Raw genomic sequence first — 27,501 nt, 5'->3', positions numbered from 1 at the left:
ATTATACAAATTAAACAAAAATTTTTGATCAAGGTTAACTTTGGTCAACTCTGGTTAAACCTGCCAATTGGATCAAGACTTATTGGACCAAAGGTCCATATCCATAATTTGACCTAATTTATTATTCAAGCCTAAAATTTTCTTGAAATTCATAATGTCTCAAAAAACTATATATTTAGTGGGCCAAACATATGAACTTTATTGGGCTTAAATATTTTTTTTAACTTTATTAGGATTCACTTAAATTAGAGAAACCCTAATATTCTTAACATAAAAATATATGCAAATTCTCTTATACAAAAACCAGGCCAAAATACTAATTACTGGATTGCATCATACTTTGTCAATTTAATTATTAAGAAGAGGGAAATCAAAAGATACCCCACGTCTGCCAATTAAAGTGTGACCCACATGCATTCTATAAAACCAATACATGGAATCAATGTAATTGACAATCTGACACCATAGCAATCAATCATGACCAGAATAGAATTTGACCAAATTTCCGTGAATCAAAAAACCACAACTATGGAATTATTATGACCAAGAGACTACAGACAAAGCTAACAATCGATCAACTAAAGTAGCACAAGAAAGTACGGATCGGCCAACCGAAACTTGACTAAGGTAGGACCCACTAAATTCCATATAACCAAATCTATGAATCAATAGCATGAATAACATCATAACAATCAATCTTAACATAACGACAAAGCCATATCATGACTTATTCATCATGCGGCGGATCCATGCATTCATAGTCAAAATTCAAGACAGTCTCGATTACCAAGATTTTTCTTGTTTAATGGCCTATGTGCATATATATATATATATATATATATATATATATATCCAAAAACCGAATTCATGAGATAGAAATATATATATATATGTTTACATATAAATTACTAAATCCAACTTATTTCCTAATAATCAACCATATCGGCTCTGATACCACTTGTAAGGGTGGTTATCTAGATTTAGCCTTTGGTGAAAACCATCACCTATTAAACCCAAAATCTATATGGCGATTATTAAGAAATAAATTAACAATAAAATAGCGGAAGCGTACCTGAATCTATATTGACAAACTTGATACTTGAATCCTTAGAGAATTTGGAGTGGCCTTCCAGGTCAACACGTATTCGCCAGTCCTTGAGAGAGGCCTTTAGTTTCTCTCTGGTATCTTTCCTAACGATGGGATATCAGGGAAGAGCTATTTTGTGGTATTAGAAAATACGACAATTAAAATAATGATCCGTGTGACCTGGGGACCATAACCCTTATTTATAGGTAACATTCTTGTTACCTTTTTGGAGCCCTATTTCAGCCCATCATAGAAATAGGAGCCCTTAAGTTTCTACACATTAAAGGCCCACATCCTATTAGATACATTAAGTCCAAGCCATATTTGATCACTTTAATTGGACTTAACTTTATTTGACAGTTTGTAACCCATAATTATTCACATATAAGTCCAATGTTGGATTAAGGATCCAACACTTGTTGCACACTACATGAATTAATTGGTAAAATTTTGCTAGCGTATAGGAAATGATACAAATATAAAATACTATATTTACTACCCGAGCGCTTATTATGCTGCCCAATTTTTTGGTTTCTACCATGAGCTGAAAAAAAATCTTTTCGAAGCATAAGTTTCCCCATATTCTCATAGACTTTACAAGTGAAAGTTATTTGTTTCTCGTCGTTCATTGTCTCACCATGCGTGTGCAGATAAGTTATTGCCCTTTTGGTGGCAGAAAGATAAAACAGAATTGAACCAAAGACCTTATAATTCCCTAATTAGTCTCTTCAGCCAGTAGAATTAGATCTAATTCAACGTTTTTTGTACTTCGGTATAATAGTGCTTTCTGTTCCTTAGTCTCTTATGCTTCGGTTGAACTCCCAATATTGCCTTAACATTGGTGCGTTTAGACCCTCGCATAATCTTAGTATGTTTCTGAGCCTCAAGGGTCATACCTTGAGAAAAATCACGTCTAAAATTGCCAATAGCATATTGAAACATAAAAAGTAAATGAAAGACGTGAGGAAACTTCAATGGAGAGGCATGTTGAGAGTGGAAACACCAAAGTCAAAAGCTCGACAAATATGATCAAGGGTTCAAAACTGGAACATGCCTATTTGTAAATACTCCAAGAAATCGGAACAAGACCAACAAAATCAATTATATGATTTCAAAACTTAACAACTTTCGCTTATAAAGAGCAAGAAAGGTAAACACCTTTTGCTAATTTTTATTAATTTCCAATCAGTTTTAAGCCTTTATAGCTCAACATATTACTCCCTTCCGAGCACTTTCGGCTCTCCAGAAGTACCCTAGCATCTGAGATTTTAACCAGGATCAACACCCAGTTGGCGACAATATTGAGTATAAAACCCAACACAAGCACTAACAGTGTTTGGATTTGCACCGTCACATTCAAGCCGACCATTAATGGCACGAATTGTAGCCCCGAAACCCTGGCCGGAAATTATACGCGAATGACAATTGTTCATCCAAAACCACAAGGCAGTTTTGAATGAAATAACATTATTCCTGGCTACAAGTTCAGGTTGACTTAGTCCATCGAACCCAATGCTTTGTCCTGCTGGTCCATAGATGTAGTTCCATGATATTTGTAGTGGACCGCGGCCGTAATACCCCTTGCCTGGCACACATGGATACTGAGTGTTGCTCTTGTCACAGTAGTTTCTGGACGGGCCGTTTATCTCTTCTATATAGCACATGTCTGCATGATATAGAGACGTTGTATTAGTTATCATTCCGTCGAATTGCCAAAAAAGAAAAAATGGACGTTAGGTAAGACAAGGATTGTCGGATGATATGATAATGAAAAATGTAGAAAACAAATTTTATGAGTTCTAATAACAATTAATTGCAAAATTATAGAATTAAAAGGATTTAAGAATCACAAACAAAAATATTTATGTGGGAGAAAAGAGAATAAATAACTTAACTCAAAATGACATTAATATTTCAAACAAAGAAGAAAATCTCACCACAATAAAAATCTAATAAATTTTCTATAGACTATTTTAGGCTCTCTTAAATTTTTAGAAAGTACTCCACCTAATACTCTAGTGATAATTTATCAGAATCATTGAATAAGAAACAACACGATTAATTATGAAATAAAACACCAATCACTAAATAATAAAATTACTAGAACTTGACTTCAATAAAACAATGATAATTAAAAAGAAAATTTTTGAAGCTTGGTTTATTTTCCCAAAAAGAAAAAGAAAAGAAGAGCCATCAATATTTATGAATGGACCACAAGTGATTTAAAATTTACAAAGTTGTAAGTAATCACATGCTTACTAAATTATAAAGTTGACTACTACAACAAAGTAAAAAGAACGGAAACTAATAATTTCTCTATCCAGTTATAAGTGACACCCATATTCATGATAAATTATTACAATAATAAGTATTTCTTGTTAAAGTTTTAGTTTTTGAAGAAAGTTCTTGGATAATATTGCAAAAAAAAATAGTCAAAACTTGGGTAGATCCGGTTTTCAAATATCCAATAGACCAAAGGGTTCAAACCTTACCTCCTACAAAAAATGCCACATTTAAGTGGCTTGTTTCTAAAAAAATCCAGGTGGGTGTGCTGTGCACCCGTCTAGTCTAGTGGTAGTTCAGTCCCCTCCGAGTTACCCCTGAGCCTCCTTAGGTCCGCCCCCTCCCTCTTAGTGTAGGATAAATTAGGTTTATCGTCTCCGAAAAAAAAAATTTTTTGAACATGGGACTTACCCAAGGGTGAGTCCAGAAAAATAATCTATATATTACTGTACCAACATTTAGAAAAGTTACTAAAAATATTTTATAGAAAGTTCCAAAGTAATTCTCTTTAGTAGAGTTGTTGAAAACACTTACGTCTAGTCTCATGAGTGACATGAGCAAAGAAAGCAGCAACCTCCCTTTTAGAATCATCAGCAGAAGCAGCAGTTCCAAACTTAGAATACGACTTCTGAGCTTCAAGAAATGCCGATCGAGTATAGAACTCTGTTTTTAAACTCGGACCGGACCGGCGGGTCCGACCGGTCGAATCGGAAACCGGCCAAGTGTCCGGTCCGAGCTAATTCTAAAAATCGGAAGTTTTAAAACTCGGTCAAACCAGGTCAAAAATAGGTTTTGACCGGAAAAATAAGAACTGGGAATTTCCACCATGCATCTCACTCAAGGAAAGGAAAGAGAGGGACCCACTTCTCTTGGCTCCATATGCTCAGCCAATATCCGAAAACAACACACGATTTTTGTAGTGGCACATGCATGCACAGTTGATTACTACTGCAGTGCTTCTACATCCCTGGCCACAACTCGCTCGCACGTTTTCATACAACATCCACATCTTCTTGCTCCCCCCTCTCCATGCATGTATATAGACTCTTTTTTTTTTACTTTTTTTTAAAGATCAAAATATTTTTAATATTATGTTTTGACCTCTAGGTTATTAAAAATTATTAATATATCTCAAATATTTTATACTTTATAAATATTATCTTAAAATTTGATGTTATTTTTTAATTAACTCCATAATTTTAATTTTAAACTTGTTAATACTCATTAAATAATATAAATTGCTGCTTGATTGTTCTAATTTTTTTGTATTTTCTTGTTAAATATATTTGAAACATCAAATACATATAAATATACATTTATTAATATTAACACGTTATTAGGTATTTTACATATAATATTTTAATTTTTAAATAATTTTTATTTATGACATCATCCGGTTCAACCCCGATCGAACCCGGTTGAACCCATTGACCCCTGACCCCTGAGCTCGACCGAGTCGATATCCGGTCCGGTTCTGAAAACATAGGTATAGAACCCTTTTCCAGCACAACCCGAAGCAGCTTGATTAGCAATCCCATTAAAGAAAGCGTCTGTGACAATACCAGCAACTGAAGCACCACCATTATTACCACCGCTGGGTACAGCAGTGCAAGGGCCGGATTGGCAGCCGGGGCCACAGTAGTCATTGCTGGTGCCACAATAGCCGAATTTGCTGCAGCATAAGTTTGGTGCATAGCCACAGTTTTGACTTGAAATCAGCTGTGGGAAGGCTCCAACAAGAACCATAATGGAGAAAATGATGGTTCGAGAATTCTTCATTCTTGTGCTTAAAGGAAGAGAAATGGATGTGGGCAGAAGCTGTTTGAGAAAAAAAGGGTATATATAGGGAGGAGAACTGGAAAATGGATCAGCTTGTGTGAAGAAGGGAGAGCTGTTATTGTTGAAAAAATTTAAGTTGACTAATGAATGAAAACAGAAATCACGTTTGACTTTTATTTGTGCATTGACTTTGACAGTGTCAATAAGTGGGAATTTTTGTTCTTGGTTTCTAGAATGGTATCTGTGAAAGATTGATTTTGATCAATCGATATCAATAATTTTGGAATTGAATAATGTAGACTCACAAGTCACAACTATTGTGTGCATTTTTATGACTTGAAGTTGTCTACAGCATTTAATTTAGTGCTCATTAACATTAACTTGCCTAACTATGTTTTAGTCATACTTCACACTTGCATTTGAGTTTAAGCACTCAAAAATATGAGACATATCAATTCATCAGTTACAATTCATGAAATAAAATAGTGTAGAACCTGTATTAGAATAATTTTAGGTTAAATGGTAAAGAAAAGAAACGCTTTTACATAGCAATATAAATGGTAGTCAATTTTGGAAAAGCTAAGAAAGGATTACAGCTCTGTTTGATAACCTAATTCAACGCTTAAATTTAATGAATTCAAATTTTAATATATTCAGACTGTTTGATAACCAAAGATTGAACATCTGAATTAATTAATTGGCACTGAATTTTCTAGGCAAAACTTATTCTCAAAATTAAGTGATAAGCTATTCTTTTTTCATTTTTTTTTTAGTGTAAGTAAGAGGACTCGAGCCCGAAACCTCTTGCTTACACTCCCCCCCGTACCACCCAATCCATCCCTCCCCCCTAAGTGATGAGCTATTCACTTATCATTGAATGTGATATGCACTCAAATATATTAAATTTAATACTTAACAACTCAATAATTTAACGGATTCAAATTTCAATTTTCAATTTTCAAATTTTAGAATTCAATTTTCACACTTAACTTCTATCAAACGCATCCTAATTAGGCCACTTGCATATCATGATTGACAAAACTATGTGGCTCCTGCTAGTACACTTTACTATAGTATTCCACTTCACGTGTTTGTTGGGATACTGGCATGTCCATTTGCATCATGTCCCATTTCATAACAAAATATTATATTCTAAATATATATGAAATATTTAATTTATATATGTTAATTTTTTAACACAATAATATAATGTACTTGTAAATCAAATAGTATCAAGTAAAATAACTACATAGAACCAGATAAAAATATAACTAGAGTGCCCCTGTTAGATTGAATCATTAACAAATTGAATGCTTTGAACTTTTTTCATTCAGGATTTCAGTGCTATAATTAGTATTTCCAAAAAAGAATTGTTAGTGAAGATATCAAATTGGTGCCCCTAGTAAGTAATTGTGTTCAGAAAACAACTAGAGTCAAAAGTCAAATTTTCGTTTCTTTGTTGTTCTTGTCTAAAGACAATTCTGCTGACAAAGAAGTTCGAAAAAAAATATGCTCACAATTTGGCATGGCATACCTCCTTGCTTAAAAATTAAGATAAGAAAAAAAAAATCAATTCATTTTCTCCTCAAGTTTACCATTATCTTATTAAATTAAAGGAAACCACACTAATAAATTATAGGGAGAATTGTAATTTTGGTCCCCAATCTATAGTGTATGTGCGGAATTATCCCCAATCTATTTCAAAAATCAATTTTGGTCCCCAATCTATTCAATTTTGCGCTAAAGTGGACAATTGACGGAATCTCTTCAATTTCAATCGGAACTAAGTCACGTGAGATCACGTGCCGGCACCTAAGATCCCTTTTTCAATTTTTTAATTTCTAAAACACGTTTTTTAATATTTTCAACTTTCTCTTGCCTTTTGTCTTATTAAACAAAGACATGAAAGGGATAATTTCACAATCCAAATTACTCCTCTTGTTGGCCGCTGCCTTCAAATCCCCAGAACCCACAACACGAGTAAGAAGCTTAGCTTGGCCTCCAAGTCCAAGTCTCATTCTTGCCTCCATTAGTAATGGAGATAATCTGCAATCAACGCCAGAGACGGACCCAGTTCAGCTCTCCTGCACAAACAACAGGAGCAGCAGTAGTACTACTTCATAAGCAGGCAAGCAAGCAAGCAGCCGAGAGAGAAGAGCGGATGATAATAATTGGAAATCAAAGGGATTATACGGACCAAATCATCAAAGGGATTATATTGGTAAGTATATTCTTTCCCTATTAGCCATTCTTCACCGTTGAACTGGAATGAGCATTCAATTAAACCACTAGTATATTATTGATAAGTCATGCTTACGGCTGGAACAGACACTTCATCGGTGACTATAGAATGGGCCTTGTCTCTTTTGCTCAACCATCCCGAGGTGCTAGAGAAAGCTCGAGCTGAATTGGATGCTCAAGTAGGGACTGATCGATTGGTCAACGAACATGATCTATCCAATCTTCCTTATCTTCATAACATTATTTCAGAAACACTTCGGTTGTACCCAGCAGCACCAATGCTAGTGCCACATGAGTTGTCCGATGACTGTAAAACTGGGGGATACAATATTTCGCGAGGCACAATTTTGCTAGTTAATGTATGGGCAGTTCACAGGGACCCAAATGTTTGCGATGATCCAACAAGCTTCAAGCCAAAGAGATTCGAAGGCTTGCAGGTTCAGGCATCAAAGCTGATTCCATTTGGGATGGGAAGGAGATCTTGCCCTGGTTCTGGCCTAGCACAGCGGGTGGTGGGTTTGGCCTTGGGATCTCTAATTCAGAGTTTTGATTGGAAAAAAATTGGCGAGGAGGAGATTGATCTGGCTGAAGGGATAGGAGTGTCCATACCAAAAGCCAAGCCACTAGAAAAAACATGTGTTAGAAATTAAAAAATTGAAAAAGGGGTTTTAGGTGCCGGAACGTGATCTCACATGACTTAGTTCCGATTGAAATTGAAGAGATTCCGTCAATTGTCCACTTTAGCGCAAAATTGAATAGATTGGGGACCAAAATTGATTTTCAAAATAGATTGGGGATAATTTCGCGCATACACTATAGATTGGGGACCAAAATTACAATTCTCCCTAAATTATAATCACTTACATCAAAATCCAATGGCAATTTTCTCCATTATTTGGGAAAAAGAGGAGGGGGGAAAAAGGGAGAAGCTTATTATGTTCCGTAGAAAAAGGAAAGAATTGAGAAATATAATAGGTTTCGGTGATTTTACAACTTGTAGCAGCTTGGTACTCTCTCTCTCTCTCTCTCTCTCTCAGTGTGGCTTAAGTCAATCACAGCTCATAGATGCCCATTGATGTCCATTGTTGAATTAGTCTGCATGAAAATTTCAAGTCACAATAATTTTAACATTTATTTTTAGTTTAAGTGAATAGCCTTGAAATGGGTTCTCTCACTTTCATTTCCTCCCTTCGTATCATCCAACTCATTCCTCCTCCAAATTTCAACTTGCTACTCCATAACTTAGCTTAATGGATCTATATATATGTTCTCAGCAATGTGATGTCATACTTCTAGATACATTCAAAGGCCATGAATAGTCCATCATTTGGAGGGAAAATACCGGTTTTCATCCCCAAACTTTAGGCACAAGACACATTTCGTCCCTCATCTTTTGGGCATGACACATTTGGTGTCTGAATTAACAATTTTTGACCAAATGCACTACAAGAAATTTGGTCATCAGTGACAACTGATTATTATCACAGAAAATGTAAAAGTCGTCACTAACGTGTTTTACTGACAACATTTTAGTTGTCACAAAGTCGTCAGTGAATCTCTGTCGGTAAAGGTACACAGTCACAACATTAAATGTCGTCAATAAATGTTATTCATTAGTGACAATATTTTTTGTCAATAATAAATACATATATAGTGACGACATTTCACCTTATCAATGATGCTCGTAGTAGTGTCGTCAGTAAAATCCTTTTCATAGTTGTCGTTGGTATTGATTGGTTACTCACAACTCTTTAGAGTCGTCACTAAAAATGGCTCTTTACTGACAACATTTATCATCACTATATACCTTTTTGTTATACACCCTATTTAGTGACAACTTTTTGTTGTTAGTGGAGAAATCTGATTAGTAACAATATATTGTCACTATGAAACCTGATACAAACGATTGTCCTAAAAGCAACCAATCCAACAATACATCAAATTAGAACCATATAAGGCCTGCTAATTAATATCTAAAAGCATCCATTATACTAAAAAGGAATCCAACAATTCATCAAATCAAAAGAACCATAAAAGGCCTGCTAATTAATAGCTAAAAGCATCCATTATGCTACAAAGGACCAAAATATAATGTTTAAGTTCAATGTCATCCTACAAATACTACAATAGAAGTGGTACTGTGTAACCCAAATTGTTCATGCAAAGTCAATCAAGTTTACAAAAAGCATCCGAGCCTCAAAAGTCATAAAAACTTCCAAAACACTTCACGAGCCAAAAAAGAAGCTTTATCTTCATCCTTCTTGAGTCCACTTAGTAGCTGTGAATTTTGCACAAAATCTGACATAGTAGCATTTGTCTGCATAAAGTAGTATAACAATAGTAAGTAACAAGCATTTTGAAAAGGAAAAAAATCTTAGATTTACTTATCACAAACTCAAATAATGAGTAGGAAATTATTAAGGAAAAGAATAAAGAAGGTGAAGAATTGTCATAACAAGAACAATATCCCAAATGAACTCAAAAGTTAGCTATTAAAGTATTAGTAATGTCAATAACTTATTTATATTCTATATGTTCTACTGAAGACAAAGGATTGTTACTTATAAAAATTAGCCATGGATAACATAAAACAATGATTCGCTGCAAATTGCTGTGCTACAATAACTTGATTAAGTTCATTCTTCAACCCATAAAAGGTTATTTTAAATTAGCTTACTACCCAAAATTAAACCATCTATATAAATGCCCTCATTAAGTCAATTGGGCAGAAAATTATGTCCATGATTCATATTGCACTTGATTTGTACTATTACAAATCTACCTTATTAAAAGTATGATCAGAAAAAGGTTTTGCCATGCATTACGAGCATCAATTAGCAACTCTGGAGTACAAATCTACCTTATTAAGTTTTATTGCCATGCATTACGAGCATCAACTTTAGTCAAGTTGTCAACAAAACTTATCAGTGATGACTTTAATGTGTCGTCGAAAAATTTCTTGAGTATAGGATTTTCTCTACAGTTCTTGAGTCAATTAGCAACTCTGGCTGCTGATCTTCCAAAAATCTAAAATGAGCAACATATCTGCAGTGAAGTACTTCAATTATTAGTAGGTGATAATAAAAACTTGAGACAAGAAAGAGAACTTAGAAATTTGCAAGAAAATAAGCTGAATCATTTCTTTTATGTATCGTCTAGACAGTGACTGAACAAGAGCAAAGTAAGAGATAAAGCACTTGAAACTTTAGAACTCAAGAAAGCTTCAGATTGGCTTCAAAAACTCACTAATTTCAAAGACTGGACACACATGCTCGGAGTACAAGTACTACTAAAATGAAAATGTATTATCAAGTAATAACAATCAAATGTAAAGACAAAAAATTTATGTATGAATGATTACAATCATATCCAAGTACCGGTGTAGTAATCATAATGAAATGAGTAACATAGCAAGTATAGCAGATAAGTTCCATAACATTATAAAGCTCAGAAACAAGTGCAATAGAAATGAAAAGAGCATGATAATCAACTGCTTTGAACCTCTAATTTAGCTTTGATTGAAAAACGTATTCAGCACACCATGCTAAAACACTTGAGTAAAACAAAAGCAAGAATTTTATCATCCTTATGAAATTAAAGCTGTCAAACCATACAACTAAATTAATTAATGCACAAAATCAACCATGGAACTGCAACCCATTAAAAAAATGCTACTGCAAATAAATACTTATAGTGTCATAATCCATTAAGATAATACAAACTTTCACCACAATATATCCACATATTATAACTATAGACAATTCGCCTACACAGTAATCAGCCATGACATCTAATTAGAAGAATACAGACCAGTCAATTTATGGTATTCTTTTATGCAAAATTTGTTTTCACCCATGTGACAACCACTTTGAAATTTCATAAGAATAAAATCTGGAAAGTCACATGAATACATTGCCCGTGTAACTAAAACTCGTGCAACCAAAGCCCACAAATCAAACAGAGTTCATAGATCATATTACAAACTTTTGAGATGATGTCCGTGTTTATTCCCTACTTATCACTAAGTTCAACTTATATCCTAGCATGAAAGCTTAGTACACACTTTTATAGCAAGACAATTACATAATTCAGGTTTAAGCACAAAGACTAGTCCAACTAGTTATGTTAAGAAAAGTATCCAAATCTGAGTTTTTTTTAAAAATCTCCCTTTTGACATTCAACTGGCTACTGTAATCAGTGCAACAAAAAGCTGACTGAAACTCGTCAATCACTAGTCCAGAGCACATAGGCATCAAAACTTCTCAGAAGCAGAGCAAACTACACAAGCTCGACAGCTTCACTACTTTATCTTCTATGGCAAACTCTCATTTCATTTAACGTCAACAGTGGAAAATGCGGGCCAGATGCAAATCTCTAAAAGATTCTAGATAACATAGGAAGACATACAACTGTGAGTCTGTGATGCAATAGTAAAGAAAAAGTAAACAAAGAGCCACTGAATATTGGAAGTGAAAGAAGAAAACTTCAGATTGAACAAGCCAATTGTCAGGACTAAGCGTTCGATAAACATAACTTGAAGTAATTCTCCATGCATCAAATTATTTCCACAAAGAAAAAAGAAGCATACACATTATTTCCACAAAGAAAAAAGAAGCATTAAGTTTTCATTTCCTGAATCAACCTTACAGAAAATGCCTTCCAATCCAAATCTGAGTATTTAGTGTTATTGTATGTGACAACTTGATGTACACATAACACCTGGAATATACAATCTATACCCAGATTAGAAAAGGGAACTTTTCCCACAAGTCATTACTTCACCAGAAACACCAAGGAACCATATATGAACGCAGGAAAGAACTCTATTTTACTAACACAAACAATTAAAGAACATTACTTTAGCATTTACCAATAATTAAGAATGCTATGAGATGTAGTTACACAAAAACAGATTGAGCTAAGATGCTAGAAGTAGAACAGATTCATTGTACCAAACAAAGAAGAAAAGTAAATCCAAACTACAATCAAAAATGAAAAGAAAAAATTCCCTTCAATTAACCAAAAATAGTCCCATAGTTATCACTCCGGGCAAAGCACAAAAGAGACGGGAAGAAGAAATAGAAGTGATTACCCTCTTGGAAACAGAACGAATGTTTCGTGTTGCAACCTTGGAGAAAATTGAAGTGCGCAGTTCTGGAGGAAAAATCATTCAGCCAGAGCAATAAATATTTTGAGGTAAATGAGTATGCTATTATGCCTTATCTAAAGCTTGTCTAATTGCCTCATCTAATTTGGTCATTATTATTCAATTCTCCCCCTACCAAGTCCAGCTGTAGCTGATTTTGTACCAAAAATCTTTGGGAAGTAGCAAGTCCTTCCCAAGTGGGCCAAGAAGTAGAGGATACAATTAATCTAGGGGATTCACGATAACTAGGTAAAAAATTTTCCCTAAAAATCAACCGAAAGAACTAACCCTAGAAATCAACCGTTTTCTCTTCAATTTCCTCAAGAGCTAGTGAATTTGGTAACAGCCTTGGTGCCTTCGGAGACGGCGTGCTTGGCCAATTCACCGGGAAGTACAAGTCTCACAGTAGTCTGAATCTCCCTCGACGTAATCGTCGGCTTCTTATTGCACCTGGCGAGCCTGGAAGCCTCCTGAGCCAATTTCTCGAAAATATTGTTGATGAAGCTGTTCATGATACCCATGGCATTGCTGGAGATCCCGATGTCGGGATGGACTTGTTTCAGCACCTTGAAGATGTAGATCTTGCAGGTCTCGCTGCTCTCTTGACTCTCTTCTTCTTTTTGTCGCCGGCAGTGGCTCCGCCTTCTTTCGGGAGTTTCTTCCTGGCCTTTGGCTTCTTCTCTGCCGGAGCCTTCTCGGCTGCTGGGGCTTTCTCGGCCACGAGCTTCTTCTCAGCCGGCTTCTTCTCCGCCTTTGGTGCCATCGCTGCTTTTGAAGCTGAAATTAGAGAGACTTTGACGGGAAGGATAAAAAACGGGTTTCGATTTAAAGACTGGAGAGGGGAGATGTCTGAGAGAGAGTTCAACACTTAGAAAAGTTATTATTTTGCATCTACGTAGTACAAGAGACTTGGACAATTTTGCGCCTCTTTTTTTGCCTTGAATTTTAAAATTGCGCCACTTTGTTTTTGTCTTGAATTTTAACTAGATTTGGACATCATAATTCCCCCCCTTTTTACACAAGAAAAATTGGTGCAATTTTGTCTTTTATAATTGTATTTGAAATATAGATTTCATTTTTATTCATTATTTTTGTGTCACAATTTTAAAGTTTTAGTATGATTAAAAATTTTAGTATGAGTGGCAAAATTTTTTAAATTCATATAAATGGAAAAGCATTTTAATAAAATTTAACTAGTTCTTATAAGTGCTAAAACTTTATATCAATTATAACTACTATTTATAAAACTTCACTATTAATCCATTATCTTCAAATAAGAAAAAAATGCACAATTCAACTAATACATAAAGTGTATTAGTTAATTAACTATGGAGTTTATGATTTATCCACTTCGATAACCGATTCAATTTGAAAACTCTTATTTAAATTCATATCAAATTAACTAATAATCATTCTAAGTTAAGTAGTCACAAGTTTATTTACACTAATGAATTTTTTATTTTTTAATTATTTTTTATTCTAATGAAGTTATTACATATACAAGAAAATTAAACTAATAAGGAGGCTCGTAAGTATACAACAACTAAAAATCATTAGAGAACACATAATGATTACAAAAAATTAAGAGTAATAGTTGCAAAAAACAATAAATATTTAAAATCAAACAGTGATAAAACTAGTTGTCACTAACAGCTATATAATGTTATCAGTGACAACAATAGCAAAGTTGTCAAAGAAAGGTGCTATTATTACTGACGACTTTTAGAAAGTTGTCACTATTGCAGTTCCCGCTCTCTTCATGACTCCTGGCGGGAATAGAATTGTGACAACAATGCAAGGTCGTCACTGATGTGTTGGCTTCCTTGACTCGATTGTGACAACTTGCCGTATTGTGGTTAAAGGACCCCATTTTGTGACGATTTTTTTCATCACTGAGAAATATTGTCACTAATGACCAAATTTCTTGTAGTGATGTCATCCTTATACGGCAATTTAGCCAACCTTTAATGGAACCGGTCACGTGAAAATCACGTGACCGTTAAGTAAATGTGGCTATTCGAAGCAAAATCAGGTGGAAAATGACGTCGTCTTCACTTCCCCTTTTTCTTTCACTTCAACAACTTCCTCTGCAAATTTCCAAGACTAAGCTCCTACTGCAAATTTCTCCGAGAGTAAACCCCCTCTTCCAATTATAAATATACAATTATAATTATATAATACATATAAATATTACTTATACTAATATTTTATATAATTATAATGTATATTAGATATTAAATTTAATCATTATATAACATTATATTCATAATAATAAATATAATTATAATTATATAATTTATTAATATTATATACACATATATATTATAAGGGATAATTTCAGAAACCTCCCCTGAATTAGCTTATGGAAAAATGGGAAATGGATAATTTATATAGAAAAGCCATAAAGAGCTGGTGTTTTATTGGAGAACGGGTTTATTTTTATTTTATCGGATAAATAAATTTGTTTATGAAAAAATGTGTACTCTATTCTTATAATGGAGGAAAGCCATAAAGAGCTGGTGTTTTATTGAAAAACGGGATTATTTTTATTTTATCCGATAAATAAATTTGTTTATGGGAAAATGGGTACTCTGTTCTTATAATGGAGGAAAGCCATAAAGAGGTGGTCTTTTATGAGAAAGTGATACTTTACAGAAAGTGACCGCGATTTGGTTTATGAAATTATCCCAAAAAAAATTTAGAATGAATTTGTTTATTTAATCAAATAATTATAATATATATTTATATAATACATTATATAATTATACTAATATTATTATAAAATATATAATTATAACTATATAATATATATAAATATTAATTATACTAATATATTATATGATTATAAAGTATATTATATATTAATTATAATTTTTAGTATATATTAGTATATTTATAATAATAAAAATAATTATAATTATATAATATATTATTACTATAGACACATATATATTAAAATATATGCACATATAATATACATTTATAAATATATATAAATATATTATTAGGGTATATATATTTATATATATTTATAAATGTATATTATATGTGCATATATTTTAATATATATGTGTCTATAGTAATAATATATTATATAATTATAATTATTTTTATTATTATAAATATACTAATATATACTAAAAATTATAATTAATATATAATATACTTTATACTCATATAATATATTAGTATAATTATATAATGCATTATATAAATATATATAATAATTATTTAATTAAATAAACAAATTCATTCTAATTTTTTTTTGGATAATTTCATAAACCAAATCGCGGTCAGTTTCTGTAAAGTGTCACTTTCCCATAAAAGACTAGCTCTTTTGTGTTTTCCTCCATTATAAGAACAGAGTACCCATTTTCCATAAATAAATTTATTTATCGAATAAAACAAAAATAAACTCGTTTTCCAATAAAATACCAGCTCTTTATGGTTTTCCTCTATTATAAGAACATAGTATCCATTTTTTCATAAACAAATTTATTTATCGGATAAAATAAAAATAAACCAGTTCTCCAATAAAACACCAGCTCTTTATGGCTTTTCTCCTTATGGCTTTTCTCCATAAATTATCCATTTTCCCATTTTTCCATAAGCTAATTTAGGGGAGGTTTCTGAAATTATCCCTTATAATATGTATGTGTATATAATATTAATAAATTATATAATTATATTTATATTTATTATTATGAATATAAGGTTATATAATGATTAAATTTAATATCTAATATACATTATTATTATATTAAAAAATATTAGTATAAGTAATATTTATATGTATTATATAATTATAATTATATATTTATAATTGGAAGAGGGGTTTACTCTCGGAGAAATTTGCAGTAGGAGCTTAGTCTTGAAAATTTGCAGAGGAAGTTGTTGAAGTAAAAGAAAAAGGGAAAGTGAAGACAACGTCATTTTCCACCTGATTTTGCTTCGGATAGCCACATTTACTTAACGGTCACGTGAAAATCACGTGACCGGTTCCGTTAAAGGTTGGCTAAATTGCCGTCTGAGGATGACATTTGGTCAAAAATTGTTAATTCAGACACCAAATGTGTCATGCCCGAAAGATGAGGGACGAAATGTGTCTTGTGCCCAAAGTTTGGGGAAGAAAACTGGTATTTTCCCTCATTTGGACAATTGTAGTTTAAACAACTAAGAATTAGTGCACTCAAGGATAAAATTCATTTTGAAATATCTAGTTCATTGAAAACATATGGTCCTTAATTTTTGTTTGGATTTTGACGATATACAAGTCTGAAATTCTAGAAAACAAAGAAAACTGCCATCCTTGAACAATACTAGAGAGAATTTTTTTTTCTTTTTATTTTTTGAGCGTCTTCTCGTTTGTCATTGGAACATAAGCTTTTCAAAGGAGCAAAACCTACTCTTACTACAACAAAAAATCTGTAGTGAGCTATACCTATTATGCAATACTATGCAAGTGAAAACAAACAAAACAGACAGAATTCAACCAAGATCAATCTAACAAACATCTGTGATCTATCCCCCATTCTAACAACAACTCCCAATTTTCCTTACTACGAGGAGCTTTAGCCCATGAGAGACAAGTCAAGTTGAACAATTTTAATCACTGCTGATTTACTAAAATTTGGAGTGAAGCCCTCTGATGGGTTATAATTTTGCTACTTATTTTGTAATTAATTTTCCCTATGACCTTACCAAATGTGGGTTAATTGTCAGATTCTATTCACTTTTGGAATTTATGCTTATTATAGGGAGTTGGAAGAAAATGTGGTGAAACTGTGGAAATTTCCCACTCCAATTGCTGTTTGGCACACTCACGTCAAATCAGACCTTAACATGTCCAAAAGATGAGGAAAAGACGAGTAACACCAACTGTCAATTGGAAGTGCAAACGTGGGGCCGCAGACATTCCATTAGCCGTTTGCTTAATTTGAATTAATAAAGGTAGTTTAGCACGAATGGGAAACATGCCAACTAGGAGATTTCCTAGCTTGATTGGTGCGGATGAAGAGCAAAGTGGAGTCAAAGTGGGGCTCTTTCCTCTAGTCTTCGTATGGCCTAATAAGACAAGGAAACAATTAGGAGAAAAAGGAGGTAGACTTAGCTTAGGAGATTGATTCCTTTCTTTGAGCCGGATGGCTGTCAGAATTAAAAAGGGAGGCAACTGAAGAAGTCCAGGACATTCTTTTTTAACTTTGTAACTTTCTTTTAGTTCGGATTCCATCAAATAAAATTTTCTCAATTGAGGAGAATGGAGGCGATAATTTTCTCTGCAATTGTGTGTGGGTTCTCCTCAACAGGGATGAACTAAATCCCTTTTTTTTTAGTTAAGGAACAACGGAGGATTTGATTCGACCTAAATTGTGAGATCTAACTGATTTGATCTTTCCTATTATTTTCTGGTATTCGTATATTTCCTGCTTTATTTTCTCATGGTTAGTGTATTATTCCATTATCCTGAGCTCGGACGTTAGATTAATTCAGTAACTTAGAGCCAATTAGAATAATTAAATCCGTAATTGTTTGATTATTCTAAATTAGTGGCAACTGGCTTAATCAAAGTTATGTCAGGGAAATATATGGGCTAATTTGTAGACAACCCTCGTAGCGTGTTGTCTGGTTAGAATAGGGTTTCTCTAAATCTTAAGGCAATTGTGAAATTTAATTCTATGGTCGTACCTAGGATTATTTTGCAATTAGGGCAATAACTAACGGTCGTACCTTGGCTATCAATAATTAAGGAGAAATTGATTATCATCGCTTGTTTGACAATTATAACTTGTTTATCAGTTTATATGTGGAATATTCTTGCATCGATGATCCATTAGAAGAACCATTTCCGAAGTTGCTTCTTGACTAGAGCTGTCCAATACTATTTGAGTTTCTATAGTTTGCTATTTAATTTTTATTTAATTGTAATATTTGATTAGTATAGCTCATTGTTAGTTTTCCTAAAATCCCCCATTGTTAATTTGAACTTTAAAAGAGACAAATATCCCCAATCCCTGTGGATTCGACCCTACTTATCACTATCTACAGAAATTATATTTTATTTGAGTAGGTATTTATTATTGCACAGGCTCGACAACCTGTCAAGTTTTGGCGCCGTTGTCGGGGACTGGTGCCTGATTAATTTGTTTCTTTTTCAGTTCATCTTGTTTTCTTTCTTTTTTTTTTCTTATTTTTTTATATATAGTTTATGGCTGCTAACATTCCGTATTTTGGTGATAAACTGGATTTTATTTTTAGAAGGGGTTATAAGACTCATGTTTTTTCTAATGATCAATTGGCTGTTGAAAATTGTGAAAGTTATTTTGCTTCAAATCATTCAACCGACATATACCCCGCATTTCAAGATTGCCTAAGTACTCCAATCGATACTTTTGCAGATTTTTCACCTCAATATCAAACGTTGTATGACCCTTGTTCAAACGGGTATGATCAAGGATGGTGGGATGATTCCAATTTTAATTATGTGACCAGGCCAATAGGTTGTCAATAGCAAGAGTCTCAACAACCATCATCCATGTCAGGTATGTCTCTTAAAGAAATGATTGAATTACTAGCTACTAATACATATCGATTTCATCAGGAGACACAAACGAGCATTAGTAACCTTGCGGATCAAGTGCATCTATTGACATCCGGGATGGCGGATCAAGTGCATCTATTGACATCCAGGATAACGCAATTAGCTTCTAAGATGTGTGAAGAATTGCCCTCACAGACCAACATCGACCTTAAAGAAGATGAGAGTGCAATCATCCGGACAAATGACATGGAACTGCAAGGGTTTCAAGAAAACGGATCTAAAGATGCAGTTGAAAAGGAAGTTGACATGCAAGAAATGAGACCCCAATATCAACTTGCCCAAGTGAATGAATCCAGTGAACAATCTCCAAATGCGGTGACATCTTCTTCATTCTTTAATCAATATTCTCTTGACTCCTATTCTTCAACTCCTGTTACTGAGATTGATTTTATTATACCAGAAAATTTTAAATTTCATGACATGAATAAGTTAAGAGTGGCGATGGCAAAATATCTTAAACCGATAAATGGGTGTGATGGAGGAGTGAGTGGAGAATTCAGATCATAGTTGACTTGTTTGGCGCCATCTACTCGTCCATGGAAGACCGTAGCTCGTGTGCTCAATGATGACTCTATTTACGAGGGCTATCAGGATTACATAAAAGATGAAACACTGAAACGAGCCACAAGATTTTATCCTTCCTGAACAAACATGACAATGTCTAGTCAAAGACATTAAAAAAATGCACTTTTTGGGAGGCAACCCAAATATTGGGAGGCAACCTATATTTTAATGATTCCAGTACATTTTCAAAATCTTCAATTAGCTTTTAAAGTATCGAAGTTCAGTTCACTAATTGGCCATAAAGACAGATCAATAGCAAAGTTGAAATATGCCAATTATCCTGAGACTTTGTAGAAAGTTTGGAATGTTAATGTTGTCCCTTGTAATCCGAATATGTGAAACTAAAGTTGTTGAAGGGTGAGATGAGTTTTTCACTTGTATACAGGCTGTTTAATGGGGTCTTCAATAAAAAGTTTATCATTTGCTCAAAAAAAAAAAAAGAAGGGTGAGTTGTGGAAGCTGAATGCTAAGCGATATAGTTCTATTAGTGATAGAATAAAACAGGTGTGTATGGCCAGTTGTGTGAAGTGCAATCGTTCTCCTTCGTTCACCTTTTGATATCTCTTTGCAATTTCAAGAACAATCAGAGTAGTTGAGTAGTTGTCTCAACTAGGAGGAGACCAGCAAGGATTCATGTTTACTTTAAGGGCCAAAGATAAGAATGAGATCTTTTGGGCTGGCCACGTGTTCTTCTTCTTCGTTTTTTTTTTATTCTTCTTATAGATCTTTCAGCCGAGGAAGCAACCTTTGGGGAAATAATGTGGTATATTTGGACATTGGGATAATTTAACAAATCTCCTTTGAATTTTATAAAAATTCATCATAGTTCCCCTCAAATTATTGCATTACACTTGTGTCTATTAGCTATTGATTTCCAAGGTAAATGCTGAATTTTACCCCTTATGTTTACCATTGACACTTTCTATACAAAGCGATACAAATTATATACAAGAGATTTGTGAAAGTGTTATACTTCCTAGCTATAACTCAAACAAAGGCATTCGTAAAACCCTTTTGATTCAAATATATAGATATACTCACCTATACACTTAACAATTTAATGTATGCTAAAGTGAGTAGAATAGGGTTTTGAAAAAGTACTCAAAAGTATGCTACTTCCATCATTACCTTCTAGCACGCATTGTGCATACTCTTTTCAAATAGAAAAAAGGGAATGAAAAGGAGACACAAAAAAGGGTTACAAATTCTTTAAAATATGGCAAGGGTAAGCATGGAAGTAACATATAACATGAAACAAACATGTTAAGGAAACCTTAAAACAAGAGAGGTAACAGTAAGTTTGAAAACTTTGGTGCATGCAGCTAAATGAAGTCAAAACCCTCAAACAAGGTCGATGGATTATCCTTTGTAAACTTGATGTGTCCGTCACCAACTAAAAAATACTGTTCAAAATTCTTATTTCTATCGGAACCATTTCGAGGAACTCCAATTCGGATGTCAATACTAAAAGAAATTTTCCCTATGGTACGACTGATTTTGAAATTCACTAATTATTTATATAATTGTATCATATATGTGCTTTTATATATTGTGTAATGATTCACATCAAATTCATGAGAAATTTCGCATCCCTCTCACAAAAGTTAGCAAATGCATTGTATATAGGAAGCTGAAAACCAAACAAGACTTTATTATTAGGTTATCAGTATTATTGGTCGTATCCAAGTGTCATCATGTTTTGTTTATTCAAGTGTCATAATGTTATTGATAGTATAATTGGGTTGCATGATTATGGGTGAAAGTGTGGAATATGCGATTAAACTCCGTCTTAGGAGTACTGGTTTTGCTGTGGGATTTTTCGTTTTCTTTGTCAGCTGCATGGTGCTTTAGAGCATAAGCCTTTGTTTTGTTTCGAAACATGAACACAAAATGAAAGATGTGAGGAAACTTTAATGAAGATATGCCTTGAGATTTAGACACCAAAGACAAAAGCTCGAAAAATATTATCAACGGATCAAAATAAGAACATAATTATTGGTAAAACACTCCAACAAGTTAAGTCGAACCAAGATCAACATAATCAATTATTTGATTTCAAGAGTCATAACTTTTGCTTGTAAAGAACAAATAAAGTTAAACAATTTATTGCTTTTTCCCCCCCCCCCCCCCAATCACGAACTTGTTTTTCCTGGGATTAAATACCCTAGCATCTGAGATTATTACCGGGATCAACACCCAACTGGTTACAATATTCAGTATAATACTCAACTCGAGCACTAACTGTGTTTGGATTTGCACCATCACATTCAAGCCCACCATTAATGGCACGAATTGTAGCTCCAAAACCCTGGCCAGAAGTGATAAGATCATGACAATGGTTCATCCAATACCACAAGGCAGTTTTGAATGAAATAACATTATCTGTGGCCACAGTTTCAGGTTGGCTGAGTCCATTGAATCCAATGCTTTCACCTGCTGGTCCATAGTTAAAGTTCCATGATATTTGTATTGGACCCCTGCCGTAATATCCCTTGCCTGGCACACATGGGTACTGAGTGTTGCTCTCATCACAGTAATCTTTGGAGGGGCCGTCTATCTCTTCTATGTAGCACAAATCTGCGCAATATAAAGAAATTTTGTCACTCAATTGAAATGATTGATAAAGGGTTAGAATCAAAGAAAATCAGGAGGTCTGGAATACTGATGAATTCAATTGGTGAGAAAAGACTTTATCCGATTCTGTAAAAATTGGATTGGACAGACTTAAAATAAACACTTTTTTTATGAGGTAAAATTTTGGAATGATTTAACATTATAGGATTATACGATAGACAAATAAAACTTGGCAATAGCAAGATTAAGAAAGGACTAACAGTGATATAAAAATTACAAAGGTTTCATGGACGTCTAAAATATATTTGGCTAATAAATTTGAACTAATTTACGGCCAAATTTAGGTGAAATAGTTAAATTCTACTCGGTAAATTGGAAGTTCGGAAATGTGTATCTGTCAGTTGTCATACTCATGAGCGAGCCAATCTTAACTTAAAAAAAAAAAAAAAGGAATCCAAAAGATAAAGCCACATGATCTACTTTTAGATGCAGCAAAATACACAACCACCTTAAGCTTAGAATGTAAAGGCACAAAAACTTGCTTCTGTAGGTATAAAAGTTACCACTACAAGAAAAGTAAAAAGAAGATGGAGATAATAATCCTTCTATCCCCTTATAAGGATTAAACCTTCATCATGATAAATTATTTGACAGTAATAAATCTTTCATATTCAAGTTTTATTTTTTGAAGAAAAAATTCTTGGATAATAGTGCACAGGATAATTTAGATTCCAAGATATACTATCTAGAAATTTACAGGAGCTACTAAAAAATAGAAAATATCTTCAAAATTTAATTTCCAAGCTAGTGTTATTCAAAACTTACGTCCAGTCTCATGAGTGACATGAGCAAAGAAAGCAGCAATCTCCCTTTTAGAATCATCAACAGAGCCAACGGTTCCAAACTGGGGATACGAGTTCAGAGCTTCAAGAAAAGCTGATCGAGTATAGAACCCTTTTCCAGCACAGCTTGAAGCAGCTTGATCAGCAATCCCATTAAAGAAAGCGTCCGTCACAATATCAGCAACTGAAACGCCACTATTACCACTGCTCGGAGCTGCGGTGCAAGGGCCGGATTGACAGCCAGAGCCACAGTAGTCGTTGCCGGTACCGCAATAGCCGAATTTGCTGCAGCACAAGTCTGGTGCACAGCCGCAGTTTTGGCTTGAAATCAGCTGTGGAAAGGCTCCTACAAGAACTACAATGGAGAAAATGATGGTTGGAAAACTCTTCATTTTTGGATTTGATAAAGGAGAGAAGCTTGCGGGCAGAAGTTGTATCAGAAAGAAGGGTATATATAGGGAAGAGAACTGAAAACCGATCGGCTTGTGTGAAGCATGCACAGCTGTTATTGTTGAAATTATTGAATTTGAGCAATAAAAGAAAACAGAAGACGAATGGTTGACTTCTATCGTGCGTATTGACTTTGACATTGTCAATGAAGCGGAAACTCTCTTTCTTGGCTTCTAGAATGGAAAAGGTCAAAAGGAAAGATTTTGGCCAATTCATATGAACAATTGTGAGAATAAGTCACGTAGACTAACAAGTCACCACTATAATGTGTGCAAAAATATAATTTGAAGTTGCCTAAATCATTTAATTTGATGCTTATTATTGTGTTTACTTGCCTAACTATGTTTTAGTAATACTTCAAAATTGTGTTTGAATTAGAACAGAAAAATACGAGACATACTTATTTATTTAATTACAATTCCAGAAATAAAATCGTATACAACATGTACTAGAATAATTTTTAGGGTCAATGATAAAGAAAAGAAATACTTCTACAAATTGACGTAAGTGGTCATCAGCTTTTCGAGAAGTTCAGAAAGAATAAAGTGGCGGATATATATATATATATATCATGCATGGCAAACTATGTGGCTTTTGTTAGTACACGTTATGACTATATGTATGTTTCATTTGACATGTTTGTTGGACGTTTGTCAAAAAAAAAAAAATTAATTTTGACATGTTTGTTGGACGTGAATTGTTAGCAATGAAATGCTCCAAAATGTTTTCATGCAAGATTTCAGCACTATAGTTTATAACCAGTATTAGGTCATAGTGAATTATCGACATATCGTCACATGCAGAGTCTTTGCCTATAATTAATTAGTTGGTTAAATGACAATTTCTAGAATGGAGCTTCATGGCTGACCATGTCAAGAAACATCTCGCAGTAAATTGGGCGAGTTAATATGATCCTCTTGTTTTATACAGGATGTACTTTTCTTTTTCTAAATATTTCCCCTTAAACTCTCAAATTGACCATAGTGTTAACTAATTTTGCTCTGGTTTTATTCTTGGTTTGCAAAATTCAGAAAAACCAAAACAAACCCTTGTTACTGAAGATATCAAAATGGTACCCCTACTAAGTTATTGATTTCGAAAAACGTTCTAAACCAAATTTCAAGTTTTAGTTTCTTTGCTCTTTTTCTACTGAAAGGCAACTTCCCCGGGCCAAGAAATTGAAACAAATAGTATGATGCTTAAGTTTTCTCTGCTCTTATGATCAATTACATCAAAAATTACGGGCAATTTCGGCATTATTTGGGAGGAGGAGGAATATTAAGAAAAAAAAGTTCTTTTAAGAAAACGATGAAGCATATTATTTTCCAGTAATAAAAAAGAAGGAGCAGAAAAATACATTAGTTCGGATGACATTAGAACATTTAGCAATAGGATTAGGGATGCAATGGGATGAGTGCCAACTGGGAATCAACAGGACGGGAAAAAATGCTGGGCGGGGTGGGGGGATTGGAGAATTTTTCTCCGCCAACTTTAACGGATGCCGCCATCCCATCCCCTAAACCCCTTGTTGCTATTCCTAAACAGGATGTTACTTATATCCTCCCTCTATGAGCATGTGTGTATGGTGACGAATGCAGGATTTTGATTTTGGCAGGGGGAGGGGGAGGGTGGGGCAAACTGACAATCAAGAAACAATTAAAAAAATTAGCAAATTGTTAATGTAAATAATATTAGCATTAATTAGGATCACAAATTAGGATATTATCTTGTATTAATTAGCATCAATTAGGATCAATTAGGATCACAATTAGGGACTTACCTTGCATAATATTAGTCTAGATTCATCATGTATGTCTATAGGGACTTACCTTGCATAATATTAGGATCACAATTAGGGACTTACCTTGCACTATATTGTTGTAGAAATTATGGATTCAATAAACTTTTCTCTCCCAAATATTTCTTTCAACATGGTATCAAGAGCTTGTTGATTAATCTCTCAAAAAAAAAATTCGTTTTCATATTCCTTCAATTTTTTTTAGCATCGACATCATCCACGTGCTAGTTTGGTGAAGTGTTGCTTGTTCCATCCGGCCCCATTTGATTGTTCAATCAAGATTCGTTTGTTGCCTCAATCAATATAATCCACGCATATCTCCATGTGCTAGTACCAATTGGCGTGCTGCTTCATACGCTACACCGGCCTTTCACTTCGGCATTTCATAGTACCAACACTAGTTGTGGCGTTTTTTTTAGAAAAATGTGTTGAGAATGATCAGCCCACACTAGTAGTAATATTAAACAAAATTTTTTCGTGTCCACTGGTTTACTGTGGCTTAATTATTAAATGTTTGTCACTTCAATTTCAGAATATGATGTCGAAGACTTTCTCGTTTAGACAAGAGAGTTTAAAATAATTGTTGAAGTTGAAAATATATAAATATGATTCCTTAAGCTCAGCCTTGAGTGATGATGTCATGGCGTCCGAATATATTTTCATTTTCACACCCCAGTGTAGTGTTTCTTTTCTGTGGTCAATTATGTGATGCTAAGTTTTGAAAAGCAATCAACTGTTTTACTTATCAAAGTAACCCAATTTTGCCTCGGAACCAGCAATAATGTTTTCTTGACTACGGAAGGAACAGCGAAATCAATATATATATATATATATATATATAGCTGTCTAATGACTTGAAATTTGTCCCGAATGAGTTGGATGTTTACTGCTGAGCAAAAGAGATACATAGTCAATGGTATTTGCCACTGTTTTTAGTTTTGTTTTTTCTCTTTTACAAAAATATAGGAGTAAAGAATAATTGCACTTTCGTGCAACTAATGTTTCGTTTGTGTTCTATATTGCTTTTTAGTTCCAATCTCTTTTAAAAGACTGAATGCATTTTCTTTTGAAGTAGTGTGGAAACTATAATCCGTTTGGATTAGCCATTTTTTCAAATACAATGCTACAATAATACACAATAACTTAAAAAAATATCTCATCCATATAATATATCAAATGTTTTAAAAAAATTTTATAGTAAAAATTTTTCATATACACTGCTACAGTAAAATTTTTCAAAAACACCTTCAAAAACAGCTAATCCAAATAGAGCATAAGCATTCTACAATTGATTGGACATTTTGTGACTAAAAAAGTTTGGAATATATATATATATATACATGATATTTTGTAATAGAATGTGCACAAAGTGATGTGATTATTGATTACTTGTTACTTCGCTGCTTCCATTTTAACATGGTATATAACATATATTTTTTGGTAGAATATTAACTTTTTATGTATTAGATTAACAAATAAGAATCAACATGTTATGCATTTAAATAAAGATTAATTTTAATATATTGACAGTGTATGCACTATCAAATTTGGATAGATGTCATGTGTATAAAACTTGATTTTCAAACTTAAATTAAGATCAGCTGTTATGCATTCAAACCTGATATTCATTCTATCAATAGTGACAAGGTTGCTTCCATAATTTTTTAGTTTGTGTCATATAATTTTGTAATTTGTTATGATAGATATAAATACAGAAATTCTAAAATTAAGGAGATGGGCTATCATTTAATTTGTGTTTATCGTACAAGTCTTATGTTGCTTAGAATAAGATTTTTCATTTCTTTCCCTCTAGATACAACCTTATTTAATCTCGTATATAGCAAAGCTTCTTTAACATGAAGGTGACACTTAGCGCGACCGAATTTCAGATGCCTGATAATTTCAGATACAACAAAGCTGTCTGTTATGGATCGAACTAAATGAATTGAAAGATATCTGAGGTAGGGAGGGGAAGGAGAGGGAAGGAATTGAGAATGAGATCAGAAATAAGGAAGAGGGAATAGAGAGGGAGAGGAAAGGATTGAATTGATTAGGAAAGAAACTTGGAACAACGTATTACATACCCTGCCTGCAAATGCAGATGAATTACTTATACAAATCTTAGCTTTGAGCTCAAGA

The 27,501-nt window shown here is 33.5% G+C and overlaps 3 protein-coding genes and 1 pseudogene across 3 annotated transcripts; 1 reads left to right on the top strand and 3 right to left on the bottom strand.

The window, feature by feature from the left end:
* Positions 1-2,219: 2,219 nt before the first annotated feature.
* Positions 2,220-5,116, bottom strand: LOC113718181 (endochitinase EP3-like). Its single transcript, XM_072083465.1, has 3 exons — positions 4,866-5,116; positions 3,905-4,044; positions 2,220-2,753 (listed from the first exon to the last, which is right to left on the bottom strand). Exons 1-3 carry the CDS (start codon positions 5,114-5,116, stop codon positions 2,356-2,358), a joined length of 789 nt encoding a protein of 262 aa, XP_071939566.1. The 3' UTR covers positions 2,220-2,355.
* A 2,342-nt stretch (positions 5,117-7,458) lies between these two features.
* Positions 7,459-8,040, top strand: LOC113718180 (cytochrome P450 81Q32-like). Its single transcript, XM_027243098.1, has one exon. The coding sequence runs from the start codon at positions 7,459-7,461 to the stop codon at positions 8,038-8,040; it is 582 nt and encodes a 193-aa protein (XP_027098899.1).
* Positions 8,041-9,400: 1,360 nt separating this feature from the next.
* Positions 9,401-13,314, bottom strand: LOC113717891 (histone H2B-like; annotated as a pseudogene).
* An 8,400-nt stretch (positions 13,315-21,714) lies between these two features.
* Positions 21,715-23,527, bottom strand: LOC113717890 (endochitinase EP3-like). The gene is made up of 2 exons (XM_027242735.2): positions 23,098-23,527; positions 21,715-22,275 (listed from the first exon to the last, which is right to left on the bottom strand). Exons 1-2 carry the CDS (start codon positions 23,504-23,506, stop codon positions 21,863-21,865), a joined length of 822 nt encoding a protein of 273 aa, XP_027098536.1. The 5' UTR covers positions 23,507-23,527; the 3' UTR covers positions 21,715-21,862.
* Between the last annotated feature and the right edge of the window lie 3,974 nt (positions 23,528-27,501).

The sequence above is a fragment of the Coffea arabica genome, chromosome 3e (assembly GCF_036785885.1).
Source record: "Coffea arabica cultivar ET-39 chromosome 3e, Coffea Arabica ET-39 HiFi, whole genome shotgun sequence".
In the NCBI taxonomy this organism is placed as follows: Eukaryota; Viridiplantae; Streptophyta; class Magnoliopsida; order Gentianales; family Rubiaceae; genus Coffea; species Coffea arabica.
This window is presented reverse-complemented; position numbering and strand designations above follow the sequence as displayed.